Source organism: Nematolebias whitei, chromosome 20, assembly GCF_014905685.2.
Source record: "Nematolebias whitei isolate Nwh7 chromosome 20, NemWhi1, whole genome shotgun sequence".
In the NCBI taxonomy this organism is placed as follows: domain Eukaryota; kingdom Metazoa; phylum Chordata; class Actinopteri; order Cyprinodontiformes; family Rivulidae; genus Nematolebias; species Nematolebias whitei.
The window spans coordinates 18,847,798-18,861,912 of record NC_056517.1 but is presented as its reverse complement, the minus strand read 5'-3'; the positions used below and the strand labels follow the sequence as shown (position 1 = coordinate 18,861,912).

Genomic DNA, 14,115 nt, shown 5'->3' with positions numbered 1-14,115 from the left:
CCATTAAGACGATCTGTCCGTTTCGTGGGAAATGAGTTTACATTGAAAGTGAAATTAACACAATGACAGTTTTTGATTACATTAGATTAGTGTCAACTAAGGAGTTTGTAAGCTGAGTTTAACACCTGTAAAATAAAGTCTGTTCATTCCCAAGGGAATAAATGTTGTTTTAACAGTTTCAAACACAACACATGAATGATGTTTGCTTTGAGATGTGGTGGTGTTCTCCTACAGCAGGAAGAGGGCCACCTGCATCATGAAGGACCCCACTCACCCAGCACACATACTTTTTGCCCCACTCCCATCAGGAAGGAGGTAGAGGAGCATTAAGTGTAGAACTACTAGACTGAGGAACAGCTTATACCCTAAGGCTGTTAGACTCATGATTATCTAACCAGAATAATCACTGTGAAAAATCACATCATGTTGCTGTTGATCTGTTTCATATTGCTGCTGATCTGTTTCATGTTGCTGTGTTCATTCGTACTCATCTGCTCACACAGACTCATGTTCAGGCTGCTGTTTGGCATATTGGTTTGATTGTTTTTATGCTATTATTGCTTAGTGTATTTTTAGTTGATGTTTTTCTTAGTTCATATCTTAGATCTTATTACTGTTTATATTTTACAATTTATTGTTGGCTGTAACTGGGACCCTGTGTACATAATCTTGTTCCATCACATGTACCACATGTGGTGCGAACGACAATAAAGAAACTGAGATTTTAACTCATCCTTCCTGCCTGAGCTCAGTGCTAGCAGAAATCCACCAACATACTCATGTGTGTAAATGTAGCCATTTATTACACTTTTTTCTTGAGTAGAAGTAAAATAGGTGAGTCCATGAGAAAAAGAACAGCAAAAAGTGGAATAACTGTTTTCTTTCATCAGCCTGAAATAATGCCTTTACCTCCTGACCTTCCTCTCCGCCTCCTCGTCCTCCCACCTTACTGTGTCTTTATTCATCTTGGCTATATCCCCCATACAGCTTTCAAAATGAGTATTGTGGAAAAGAAGAATGTTTGGACTAGAAAAAACTGATTTGTACCAGTAGGGGGGAATTCTTTGGAACATCATCAAGCAGACATTTGTCAAATCCACAAACTAGACTGCTGGTTGGAGACAGTGTTTCTCAAGAGTCTCTTTAACCACCCCCACTGACTCTACCCGATCATGATTTTCTAAGGTCCAGTGACATCTGAGTTACTCATTTGGATTGGAGCAGGGCATTTCGGTTTAATTGGGATGTTCTGCTGGTTTCAGATGTACCTTGACTTTAATCTTCTTCAGACTCAAATTTTTCAACTGATCAATTTGAACTTAATACTTGTAGGAGTTTGTTTTATCCTGCAGCTTCTTGAGTTCCAAGATGGTGCCAACAAGCTACAGTTGTGGATCCCCGACAAGCTCCAGGAGCATAAAAGTCTGCAGAGGAGCTCTCTTCCCTGCTTGAGTATTACATGCCTAACAGTAGTTGTGTTTTCAGACACGTTGAATAAGAAAGTGTCTACCGGTAACTTGTGTTCTCTTCATATTTCAGTATCTACTTCCTGTGATCCACCTGTTCCTGGACTGTCCTGTGAATCATTGAGACCTCTTGTGGCATCCCTCAGCTGTTCTACCACCTTTCCACCACTTGCTATTTTTTCAATTCACCTGCGATGTTCTCCTTCTTTGGACTGGAAGCATTGGAACCTCTGCTCCACTCTGGACGCTCCAACTCCTTCCTTTACCCTCAAGACAGAAACTACCATATTTTTCGACCTATAAGTCACAGTTTTTTTCATAATTTGCATGCCCTGTGACTTCAATTCAAATTCAATTCAATTCAAAGATACTTTATTAATCCCAAAGGGAAATTATTTGTTGTTGTAACTTGTTATCCTCATTTCATTAAGAGACGTTACAGATACTGATGACTGTAGGCAAGAAGGATCTCTTGTAAAGGTCCATCCTACAGTGGATCCTAAGAAACTGGCTGCAGATGCCGTCCGATCCGTCCACCCAGACTCGGCTGGCCTCTCGGTTCCCCCGGGCTGTAGGACCGCCCTAATGGTGGGCAGAACTCCTCCCAGAGCGATGGCCACGCCTCCCAGCAGTCTGCCGAGCTCCTCGTCGCTGCGGACAGCCAACTGTAGGTGCTGAGGGACGATCCTGTCCTTCCGCTGTCATGAGCCGTGTTTCCTGCTAGTTCCAGGATCTCAGTGGTCAGGCACTCGAGCACAACTGGCAGGTAGATGAGAATGCGTCCAAAGAACATCCTTTCAACTCATTTGAGATTTGGGGCTGTAATTGAGATATCATTTGAGATTTTAAGATGTTAATCAGCTGCTGTCTGTTGTAGAAAACTGCCTCGTTTAATGTCCAAAACTAAAAAGTTTCAGTAAAAATCCTTCCAGCTGCATAGCATCCGATACCAGAGGAAACAATCATCCAAAAAAATGTGATTTACATGCAGAAAAAGAAGAATTAAAGTTTCCAAAAGCAAAATCTCAGAATGAAAGTAACAGAGCTGCTCCAACATGCAGCCACCTTGAGCGGCGCAATTCTAGAACTTATGGGCCAAAGCGATATATTTATGGATTTTTTCCCCATATTTATAAACCAATTTTTGGCTGAGATATGACCGTTTTCATTCATTCTGACTGAAAAAAAAATGAACAGTACCATTTTCAGCCAGTAAATGACCGCAGAGTAGTAGTAGCAGTATGGCATGCTGCTGTATTATGCAATAGGTAAACATGGCTATAATGACAAATTCAAAACAGTTCAATACAAAAACAACTGGACTTTATTTATTGTACTTTACTTTATACCTTATTGTTTTTTTCTTGAACTTTTTTGAATTTACCATATCCTGGATGACTGAGACTCTTCACCAGCTATTAATGACACAATCAGCTTGCCATATTCCCCTACCTTTGTTCTGCTCGCTGCTTGGAGCAAGTCAAACCAGCTGCACCGCTCCAGCAAAATGCAGCTAATTTGACCATTAAAGTAATTGAAGTAAAAGTTTACCTGAGACACACCTTTGCTATAATTTTGAGCAAATAAAATTTTTTGTAAGTGCTTTTCTTGTTAGATTTTGAAGAAACGGACAGCGTTCCTCCAGCAGTCACATGCCGAAGTGTCCCTGGGCAAGACACTGAACCCCTCGTTGCCTCTGATGTGTGTCCCATTGGTGTATGAATGTGATAAAGCTCTGATTAGTTTCTTTAGAATGATTTGTTCAATTAGCTTTGTAGAGATCTAGTAGAGTGCTGTATGAATGGGTAAATGAGGCACAGATTTTGTTGTAAAGCACTTTTAATATCTCAATAAGATAGAAAGGCGCTATATAAGTACAGTCCATTTACAGTCCATTTTTTTCCTCCCTTTGCATGCTCCCTGAGCACAGAGGCAGCGAATACAGTTGATTTGACCGTTAAAGTCCTTTTGTTAAGCAAATGTTAGACTGAGATACATCTTTGCTATAATTTTGAGCAAACAAACAATTGTTTTAAGTGCATTTCTTGTTAAATTTCGAATAAACGAGTAGCGTTCATCCTTCCTTTTTTCTTTCCTCAGCGTGCTCCTAGAGCACCAAGGCAGGGAATACAGTTGATTTGACTGTTAGTCCTTTTCAGAAGCAAATGAGACACACCTTTACTATGATTTCGAGGAAACAATAATTGTTTTTAAGTGTTAATCTTGTTAAATTCTAGTTAAAGTCCTCCTGTGCACGCCTCCACAGCTGCCAGTTGGCAGCCCATTGATTTTTGGCACAACACCGGCCCACATTACTTGGTTCGGACCACATTTCCGGGTTGTCAGCAGGATGTGAACCAAATGCGACACGTCAGCAGTGACGCATAATTGATGCGACGTATACAGAGAAGCAACATATTGATGTATTTTTCCACTTTTTCATGCATATTTGGACTGATGCGACTTATAGGGGGGTGCAACCGGTATGGCGAAAAATACGGTACCCCTACTTATCGTCTGATCTTCATCATCATGGCTCCTCTCCTTGTTCCCTAGGTTCTCCCCATTGTACATAGATGTACTTTAATTCACTGTAAATAAATCACTGTAATTTAGGAGTCAGAGTCTGTTCTCTCAGTCCATATTCTCTGGATATTCCATTAAACCTTACAATACTGATCTTGGAGGTCCAGAAATTATTGATTTGCACTGAGCACTAATTTGTTTAAAACATGTGGCACTGGAAAAACAAGACTTTTTAAACAAAAGACAATTTTTACCTTTTTTTTAATAAAAAAAGTGTCCTCTTTCCATAAATAAATAAATATGTGTGGTCCATAATCCCTATTACTTCCAATATTTGCAAAACTGTAGTACCAAAGTGTTTGTTATTTATGTAGTCTTCTGCAGTTTTTCAGGAAAATTATTTGAACTGTGCCATCCATTTGGCTTAAAGGAAATACAGTGTCTGCTCAGTTACATTGTTAATATAAACTGTGGGTTTTAAGTCAGACTGAAAATATGAGCCCAGTGAGCAACTAGGATGCCAGAGATTTAATATGAAGTTAATAAATTTAAAGATGCTGGAATGTACAGAAAGCACTCAAAATTCATTTGGGATTGTATGAAAGTCAGGAAAGTATTCAGTGAATGAACTAATGCTCTCTAGTGCTCTCATTTACAAGATTAAGGGTTTTTAACTATTTCAAAGATAAATGTCAGTGACTCTCTGAGGCACAAATCCTTAAAAAACAGGAATTCTTTTAATTTCCGTTCCAGCTCACACATCGCCGGTGTCAGTCGTGACTTTCTCAAATGTATAAATGATTAACATCTTTAAAACTTGTTGCTTGATTCATTTTAATAAAAAATACAGCGGAACTTCATACAACTTCCCTCATAAACAGCACAATTTACAGGGAAAAAATAATGAATTCTGGAGACTGTACAACCTGATATGATCAGTATTGCAGGTGGCTAAAGGCAGATTTACAAATAGAACAAAAACAACACCCTAACTTAAAACAAATAAAATAAAAATTGTGATAAAGTCTTGGAGTGTTATAAATCTTTCACTAAACACTATATTCTCTTCTTTAAAACAGATATGACAACTTCATTACATCACAGTAGTTAAAAAAGTGAAATATTAGCACTAAGTAAATGTTGGAAAATCAACAAATGAAAAAAAAAAGTACAAAACTAGTTCCAAGGCATACGAAGAGGATTAGAACCATGGTGCATTATTCGTTTTTTTTTTTCCCCCTTAATTCTGAGGGACAAAATGTCAGAATTCTGAGATTAACGTCAGAATTTCAGGAAAAAGTCAGAATTTCGAGGAAGTCAAAATTCTGAGATTCAATTAAGAATTCTGAGAAAAAAGGCAGAATTCTTAGATTAAAGTCAGAATTGATTAAAGTCATAATTCTGAGAGAAAAAAATCAGAATTCTAAGATTAAATTCAGAATTCTGAGATTAACGTCAGAATTCTTTAGTTAGTAACTAAATATCATTTAGTAATGTAACATAACATAATTTAGACTAGAACAGAACAGAATTCCCCTTCAGAATTTTGACTTTCTCAGGATTCTTATTTTAATCTCAGAATTCTGACTTTTTCTGAAATCTGACATTTTGTTTTTCAGAATTCTGACAGTCTTTCTCAGAATTAAGGGGGGGGGGGGGAATTGCACCGTGGCCCTAATCCTCTTCCATAAAGGCGTCACAAGTTGCAGAAACGCATGATGTTTTTGAGCTTTAGTTTTACAAACACTTAAGTAGCAGCTAAATATATATTAGCATAAAACCTTGAAGCAAGAAGAAAACCATTCATATTGAAAATAAAGACATGGAAATTAATTTATTTTCTCTCAGAAGCAGGAAGACTTTCATAAAATTAGAAGCTCAGAGCTATCAGAACCAGTTGACTCCTCTTGTTCATGGCCTTTAATCAAAGCTAAGAGATTAGCTCTACACACTGGCATCAAAGATCTCATCAACCCTAAACATCTGAGAAAGATGAACATTTAGAAATATGTTTCAGAAACAAGAACTACTGAATTTTAAAAAATGTGTGCAGTAAGTATGACTGTGACAAGCTCATAAAAGCAGGAGTAGCTGCTTAGTTCAAACCCTGGAAGTGTGCAGTGGAGCTGAGTATGTGCACTTTTGTGACTTTGAACAGCAAAGTTGTGGTGCTAGGCATCCTCTATGAAGGCAGTTCTTTAAAGGCTCCCTAACTGGTACAAAATCTAAATAAAATATATGGTTTGTAGGATGGAAATTTGAGTAGGTAAAATCAACATGTTCCAATGAAAAAAGTTTCTAATATTAAAAAGCAAACAAACAAACAAACAAACTTAAAGGGATAGATTTTTGATTTGCTTTCTATATTAATCATGACTTTTACATAAAAAGTAGTGAAAGACATATGGAAATATATTATTATTTTAAATATACAACTAAAATTATTGCTGTGTACAGAAAGTGTACCAAGTATTCAGACTAAAAGTCCTTTAAGCACCTTTGAAGCAAAAAAGTATAAAAAAGAAGATATGTGTGATCATTTCTTTCTCCGTTTTCTCCTCAGATGTTTGGTTCTTTTACAGACATAACTCATAAATTGTTTACCAAGAACTTTAATAGAAATTACAGGTCTACTGTATTGAACACACTAAGAACAGAAATGTTGATGATGGCCCAAAATCGTTCAACACTCTGCTTTGATTGTGAGATCCAAACTGAAGCTCAAACCAACTTCTAGAACTGAAACTCTGGGCAGAAGAACTCCGTTATAAACTTTTTTGTCTTAGTCAGATCTGTGGATCACTATCCAGACCACAACTGGGATCTAAATTGATACAAAGCAAAATTATTTTTTTATGTTGTGCTGTATGCAAGTCTATGCTGTCTTGTTTTTTTCCCACATTTATTTTCAAGCACCAGCCACAGCTAATAAAAAAGCATAATTTTGTTTTAAGTTTTTTTGCTTTCCAGTCAAAATGGACTCAGGAATGACTCCAGCTGACTGGAACCCACTGAGTCTCTGTCTCCATTTTCTTTAGGGCTTGCTCCAGTTCACTGAAGGCTGTAGCGAGGTCATCATTGACTATAACCATTTCAAACAGATGGCCATAATGGCTCTCCATCATCTGGGCAGTGTCCACCATCTTCTGAAAGTCCTCCTCCTGTAGTGTATGGAAGAAAATAAGAAGAGGGAGAAAATAAAATAAAAATACTTTAATCTGTGAAGAGCTTGTTATAAATAATGGTAGCCACACATGAACCCTGCTGAAGGTTATGACTAAAACCTCAAGGAATGTTTATTTCCTTCAGCGAATATCCAGTTCACCAGAAAAGCAAAACATTTTAAAAATACAAAAAAAAAGTTTTTAAATTCATCTCAATCTTGAAGATGCGAGGATGATAATCTATCCATCCATCTTCTACTACATTTTCGTAGTCAGGTGGCAGAAGAAACAGGTCCAGGAGAGAAACCCAGACATCTCTCTCCCCAGTAGGGCTGAGTACCGAACTTTGGTTCTTTTATGGTACCGACCAAACTGCTTCAGTTGGTGTAAGGATCAAAATATGCCTCTTCTTTCGATGTCAAGTTTTGGCAATTGGCTGTAACGTTACACGTGGTTTCAACCACATGTAAAGTTACAGCCAATGCCAGTGCTGCAATGCAGGAAAAAACAGATGTGGTTACGCCCGCAGATGGGGTTCATGCGGTTTCTAAGGCAAGCCTTAATATGCAACACCTGACCAAGCATGGAATTCAAGAGCGTAAAGTTGCTCCGTGTTTGACTGAAGGAGAGAAGACCACAGCCTCCTCCTCTCAGCATTTAAGTCAGCCTGTGTGTGTTAGAGCCTGAACAGCCTGATTCAAAATCTCCACGACCGGACTCTGCTTCGCACCAAGAACGGCTCTGTGTCTGGGATTTCAGCTGGTAAGTTTACGTTTGTTAAAATTACTGCAGCTTAATACAAAGTACGCACACCGCGGCGAGTTAAACTAGGATCCATGTAATACTAACTTTAAGATGTTAGTGTGTAGCTTTATTTTATGGCTATCTATGTAGCTAGCTAAAATCAAAAGCTAACTAAAGATTGACAGTATCAGATGAAGCTTAGCTTGTAAAAATGTGCTCATCCATTGGGTCAGCTGCTTAAATAGTTCAACTAATGTTCATTGTTCATGTTCTCCTCACAGGAGCCTCTGACCCTGATGTGAGGAGGACAAAAGGACAAAAGAAAAGTGAGATGGGAGCCACAGGACAGTCAAACTTTGTAGTGAAAAGTTTGCTGCCTTTTTCTACAGTGGAGGCTGCTACGACTAGCCATATTAGATAAAAGACAGACATACAGACCCGCACCTGTTACCGAAAGAGCAGCGCACGAGACCGTATGACACGCGTGCGCGACCGAATGAGCCGCAAGCGTGCACGTATGATCTGCGCGGGTGACTGAATGAGCAGCGCGCAAGAGTGAAAGAGATTTAATGAAAAAACTCTCTAAATCTGTTTTCAAACTGTTTCTTTGTTTTTTCTTATCCTGCTTCAGTTTCAAATGCAAAAATAATCTCAAATGGAAATTTCAAGTCAAAGACAAGACTTTCTTGTTGATTTTATTACACTAAATAATTAATAATTACCTTCAAGTTAAGAAGTTCTTCAGACTTTAAGCATGTTCTAGTGTTATAAATAACACTAATAAGTCTAATAAGAAAATAAGTCTTTGTTGTTTTTATTAGTTTTATTAAAAACAAACTTCAAAACATCCTTAAAAGGCTACTGAAATACTGTAGTAAAAGTAATTGAAATAAGATGTTGATTATAAGATATCTTGACCTCCGAACATGAAGATGTTGAGATGATTAAAATAAGATTAAAATAAGTATCCATGATGCTGATCTCATGCTGCTGATCTATTTCATGTTGCTGTGTTAATTTGTCCTCATCTGCTCACACAGACTCATGTTCGTGCTGCTGTTGTTTGGTGTATTGTTTTGTATTATTAGTGCTTAGTATATTCTTAGTTTAACATATTTCTTAGTTTATAAGTATCTTAGATATTACTACTGTTTTTCTTTACAATTTGTATTTTTGTTGGATGTAACTAGGACCCTGTGTACGTAGTTTTGTTCCACCTCATGTACCACATGTGATGTGCATGACAATAAAGAACCTTGACCTTGATCTAAAAAAGTAATTAACTGATCAGAACATTTAGTATTTAATAATTTATTTTATATAGACAAAAATATAAAAGTATCTCATTCTTCCTAATGGGCAAAGTGGATACTACCTCCAGGTGAGTAAATGTTGTAAATTACAATCTATGAACTGATGTGACAGGTATTATTAAACCATTAAAACAAACCCTAAGACATATTTTATATATTTTTTCAAGTTAACAGTGACGTACATGGAGCTGCAAGCTGGTTATCTGAACACCAACAGAACACCTGAATTGATAGATGAGTTTGTTGCAAAGAAGATTCAGCTCTGCCACAAATACCTTGGATCTTTTTAAAATGCAGATAAATATTCTGTGTACTACATACACAACACATGACGAGCATGAAGCTAGGGAGAAAATACGTCTTTGTTGTTTTTATTAGTTCTATTAAAAACATCAAACTTTAAAACATATTATCCCCTTCAGACATTATAACACCATCCATCCATCCATCCATCCATCCATCCATCCATCAAACACACAACATTTTGAGCAGGGAGGCCCAGACATCTCTTTCCAGAGCCACCTCTTCCAGCTCTTCTGGGAGGACTCCAAGGCATTCCCAGGTCAACTGAGAGACGTAGTCTCCAGTGTCTCTTCTACGGTGGTTTATTGCAGTCCAGCAGCCATAAAGCCAGATGCAGGTTTTCCTCCGTCGGCCGTTTGTCAACAAAGTGAAATTAGCACACATACAGAGTTTTGGGTGGGTCAAATTCACATTTTAAGCCACATTCTTAATTCCTCATCTCTACGTAGGCTATGGAAACGATACCGCTTTTCACAGGAACACTTTTTTTGGTTTTGGTCCGTGTTCAAAAACTCTGTTGTTGTAGCCACTGATTTACTGTATTTTCTGCTGTAAATATCACTCCACCCTATAAGTCGCATCAGTCCAAATATGTCTAACAAAGTGGAAAAATCCATAAATAAGTCTCTTCGCCGTATACGTCACATCTATTATGCATTACCGCTGATGCGTCGCGTTTGTTACGTGTCACAGCTGACAACCCGGAAATGTGGGCTGGTGCCAAAAATCGATTGGCTGCCAAAACTGCGGCCACTGGAGTGCGCACGGGAGGACTTTAACACCCATCCCCTGACATACAACTAAGAAAACTTTGATTTTAATAATTTTACAGAATGTCTAGGCAGTGGAGAAGAAAGTCTGACAGAGATGAGCCTGCAATTGTTTTAAAAAAATGCTTGGATGAAAATGAATCCTGCCAAGACGATGACAATATATCATATTATATATGGTATTCCAAGTGTAGTGAAGACTGTACTGCCTGTAGCTGCAACACCCAAAAACATTCCAGCTGGTTTCCAGTCCACAGGTATTTGGCTGGCAGCACAGTGGTGAAGTTGGTAGAGATGTTGCCTCTCAGCGAGCAGGTCGCTGGTTCAAATCCCAGCCCGGGACCTTTCTGGGTAGAGTTTGATATACTGATACACCAGTGAAGCAAGCATTGATGGAGAAAAAACAGAAGAGGAAGCAAAAATGTAAGAAATAGTATCAGGAAAGAATAAAGGCAAGCAAAGAAAAAGGATAAAGCCTGCCAAGAAAATGTTGAAAGCCATTACTGAGGATTCTGAAACCTCACAATGAAAACTGTTGTGTTGTCTGTATGGAGCCATTTGGCAACTCGAAGCCAAAGGAAGTGTGGGTAAAATGTGCACTATGCAGTCTTTGGACCCACCAAACCTGCATTCCAGGGTTACCTATATCCATTTGTCAACATTGAGACTCTGATTAAGAATATAGGCCTGCACACACACACGCACACGTGCACACATGCGCGCACGTAGACGTTGTTTTTATTTGACCTAATGTTCTTTACAAAGGTACAGTAGTGTTCATTAAGCATACATATTGTTTAGGAAGTTTGTTCAAGTAGTCCTACACGAATTTAAACATGCACTCCTGTTACAACTTACCCCAGCATGTGTTACAACCTACCCCGGTAATGGGGTAGGTTGTAACAAAGGAAAACTGTGTATTTGACATAAACTCATGCAGTTTGTGATAATCTTGCAGAGGTTTGAATTGTTGCCATTTGTAGAAGACAAATATGTATACTTTGTGTAAAAGTTTGCGCACTCTACCTCAAAAATTCAATGAGTTAAAAGTTCTGAAGCAAAAAGTGTTACAACCATACCTGGTCTCCCCTAATACTTTCAGGGTTTTTTAAATAAAGAAAACAGAAATTTGACAACAAAAAAAGTGTTGCTTCTACCTGAAGCTGTTATTATGGAATTATGTTATTTATTTGTATTCATGTTTTTTTTTTCAGTCCAATACCAGAATTTGTACATAACTTTATATTTTTTTCTGTATAAAATAAATATTTAAATACTAAATGTTCTGATCAGTTAATTACTACTTAAAAGCCTTTTAAGGAGGAGCTTATTTATAACACTAGAACACGCTTAAAGTCTGAAGAACTTTTTAACATGAAGGTAATTACTAATTACTTAATAATTATTTAGTGTAATAAAATCAATAAGAAAGTCTTGTATTTAACTTAAAATTTCCGTTTGGGATTATTTTTGCATTTGAAACTGAAGCAGGATACGAAAAAGCCAAAGAAACAGTGGATCATAATGTTTTCACATCATTTTGAGTGTTTTTTCCTTAAATCTCTTTCACTCTCGTGTGCTGCTCATTCAGTCGCACGTGCAGGTCTGTACGTCTGTCTTTTGTCCAGTGTGGCTAGTCATACGCCCCTTTTCCACTGTCACGGCGCGGGTCGAATATGTCCGGCTTGACCCTTGTTTAAGGTCTTTTCCATAGTTCTTGGGACCGGCTGACCTCCCAGAATTCTGGCCCGGCTTCTCAAGGGGTCCAAGCGAGTCGAGCCATGACATCAGAAACACTGTCAGTCACTGATTGGTCGGGGGGAGGAATCTGTGGAGGCTTTCCAAACAACCCGATCCGCCATTTTTCTCTATCGCCTGCCATTAGCGATAACTCGAGGAGCGTATCTTGTACGTATTTTGAAAATGTAAAAAACAAACAAACAAACAAAAAACAATAATGCCAAAGCTGTGGTAAAATGCAGAGGTGCAGGTGTTGTTGAGCTTGGTGGCCGACAAAAAAAGTCAAAGCGAGCTAGATGGAGCGATTGGAGGGTGGTTTGGACACGGCCACTGCTCTACTTGAATCGTTTATAGAAGATGGTGAGTGTTTTCTAACTTTAAACATATTTTAAGTTACTCATCCCATCGGTTCTGAACATATTTTTAACTAACAAAAGAGGCTGACGCCATAATAGGACAACATCGGTGCTACAATGCTAAGCTAATTTGCATAAACGATAACTGTCCTCCGTTCCTGTTTCTCACTGTATTTTATCCAGAACGTATTTCAGCACGTGATGTTTCATCTTTAAACTCCACATTAAACCCTCCAAGCCTCCCGGCTTCTGCCCCTGCTCCATCAGCAGAGTCTACACCTGAGAGGTCTCCATCGCAGGCTCGCAGCCCAGCTGCACCTGACAGAGCAGCACAACGCTGCAGCCTTCTGTGCTTGGTAAGAACAGATGCAACATGTTCCACATCACTTTATTTGTGCCAATAAGGGCTTGCTTTATTTTATTTTTAAAGTAAAAAAATTAAATGTTGAATAAATATTGAATAAGCACCACATGTTGAACATGTGGTGGGATGAAATTATGTACACAGGGTCCCAGTTACTGACAACAATATAATGTAAAAGAAAAACAGTAATAAGATCTAAGATATGAACTAAGAAAAATATCAACTAAAAAACATCTACTAATAATACACTAGGCACTAATAGCATTAAACAATCAAAACAATACGTCAAACAGCAACACAAACTTGAGTTTGTGCAGCCTTATGAATATCTAACCAGGATAATCACTATGAAAAAATCACATCATGTTACTGCTGATGTGATCATGTTGCTGCTGATGTGTTTCATGTTGCTGCTTATCTGTTTCATGTTGCAGCTGATCTGTTTCATGTTGCTGCTGAACTGTTTCATGTTGCTGCTGATCTGTTTCATGTTGCTGCTGATCTGTTTCACGTTGCTGTGTTCATTTGTGCTCATCTGTTCACACAGACTCAAGTCCGTGCTGCTGTTCGGTGTATTGTGTTTATTGTTTTTATGCTATTAGTGCTTAGCATATTTTTAGTTAATGTTTTTCTTAGTTCATATCTTAGATCTTATTACTGTTTTTCTTTTACATTTTATTGTTAATTATTTTATTATACATTTTATACTCAAATCTTCTAGATGGCGGCGCGCATGGTTGCAGCAGCTCACGGCTCTCCCTTTCAGTGCTTTTTAATGTTATTTTTGTACATCCCTTTTTCTTGTGTTTGCATTGCCGAGTTTGCAAACATCAACTATGGACGTCAGACCCTTTTGGACATCGGTGAGCAGCACCAAATACCTGTTTCGAGTCACTTTCATTACACGCACAACATCCCAGACGAAATAGCGAGATCACCGTGCTCTCCATGGATTGTTGTCGGGCCTGGGAGGCGGTGCAGACGGAGAAGGGAGAGGAAGCAGAAGCGAGGCTGCAGGTCTGGCGTTATGCTAAGGCTAAGATCACAACCCCACAAGCCACCTCTACCGAGCCTTTATCTCTCTAATGCCAGATCCCTGGTGCATAAAACGGATTACTTGGAATTGCAACTCGCTGGAAATCGCTATGTTTGTGACTGCTGTGTTCTGATTATCACCGAAACCTGGCTTCACCCCGGGATACCCGATTCTAGCATACAGCTAGCAGGCCGCTCTCTGCTACGCTGGGACAGGACTGCGGACTCCGGTAAGAGCAGAGGTGGGGGGCTCTGTATTTATGTGCATGAGAACTTGTGTAATAACGGGACAATTATAGACAATCACTGTTCCCCAGACCTTGAGTACATGTCC

General features: G+C 38.5%; 1 protein-coding gene across 1 annotated transcript in view; it reads right to left on the bottom strand.

Annotated features, from left to right (window-relative positions):
* Nucleotides 1-6,973: 6,973 nt before the first annotated feature.
* mpp7a (membrane palmitoylated protein 7a) overlaps nucleotides 6,974-14,115 on the bottom strand; it is a 476,133-nt gene continuing 468,991 nt past the window's right edge. The window contains 1 exon segment of the mRNA XM_037694433.1: nucleotides 6,974-7,153. Coding sequence (XP_037550361.1) covers nucleotides 6,974-7,153 — 180 coding nt within the window.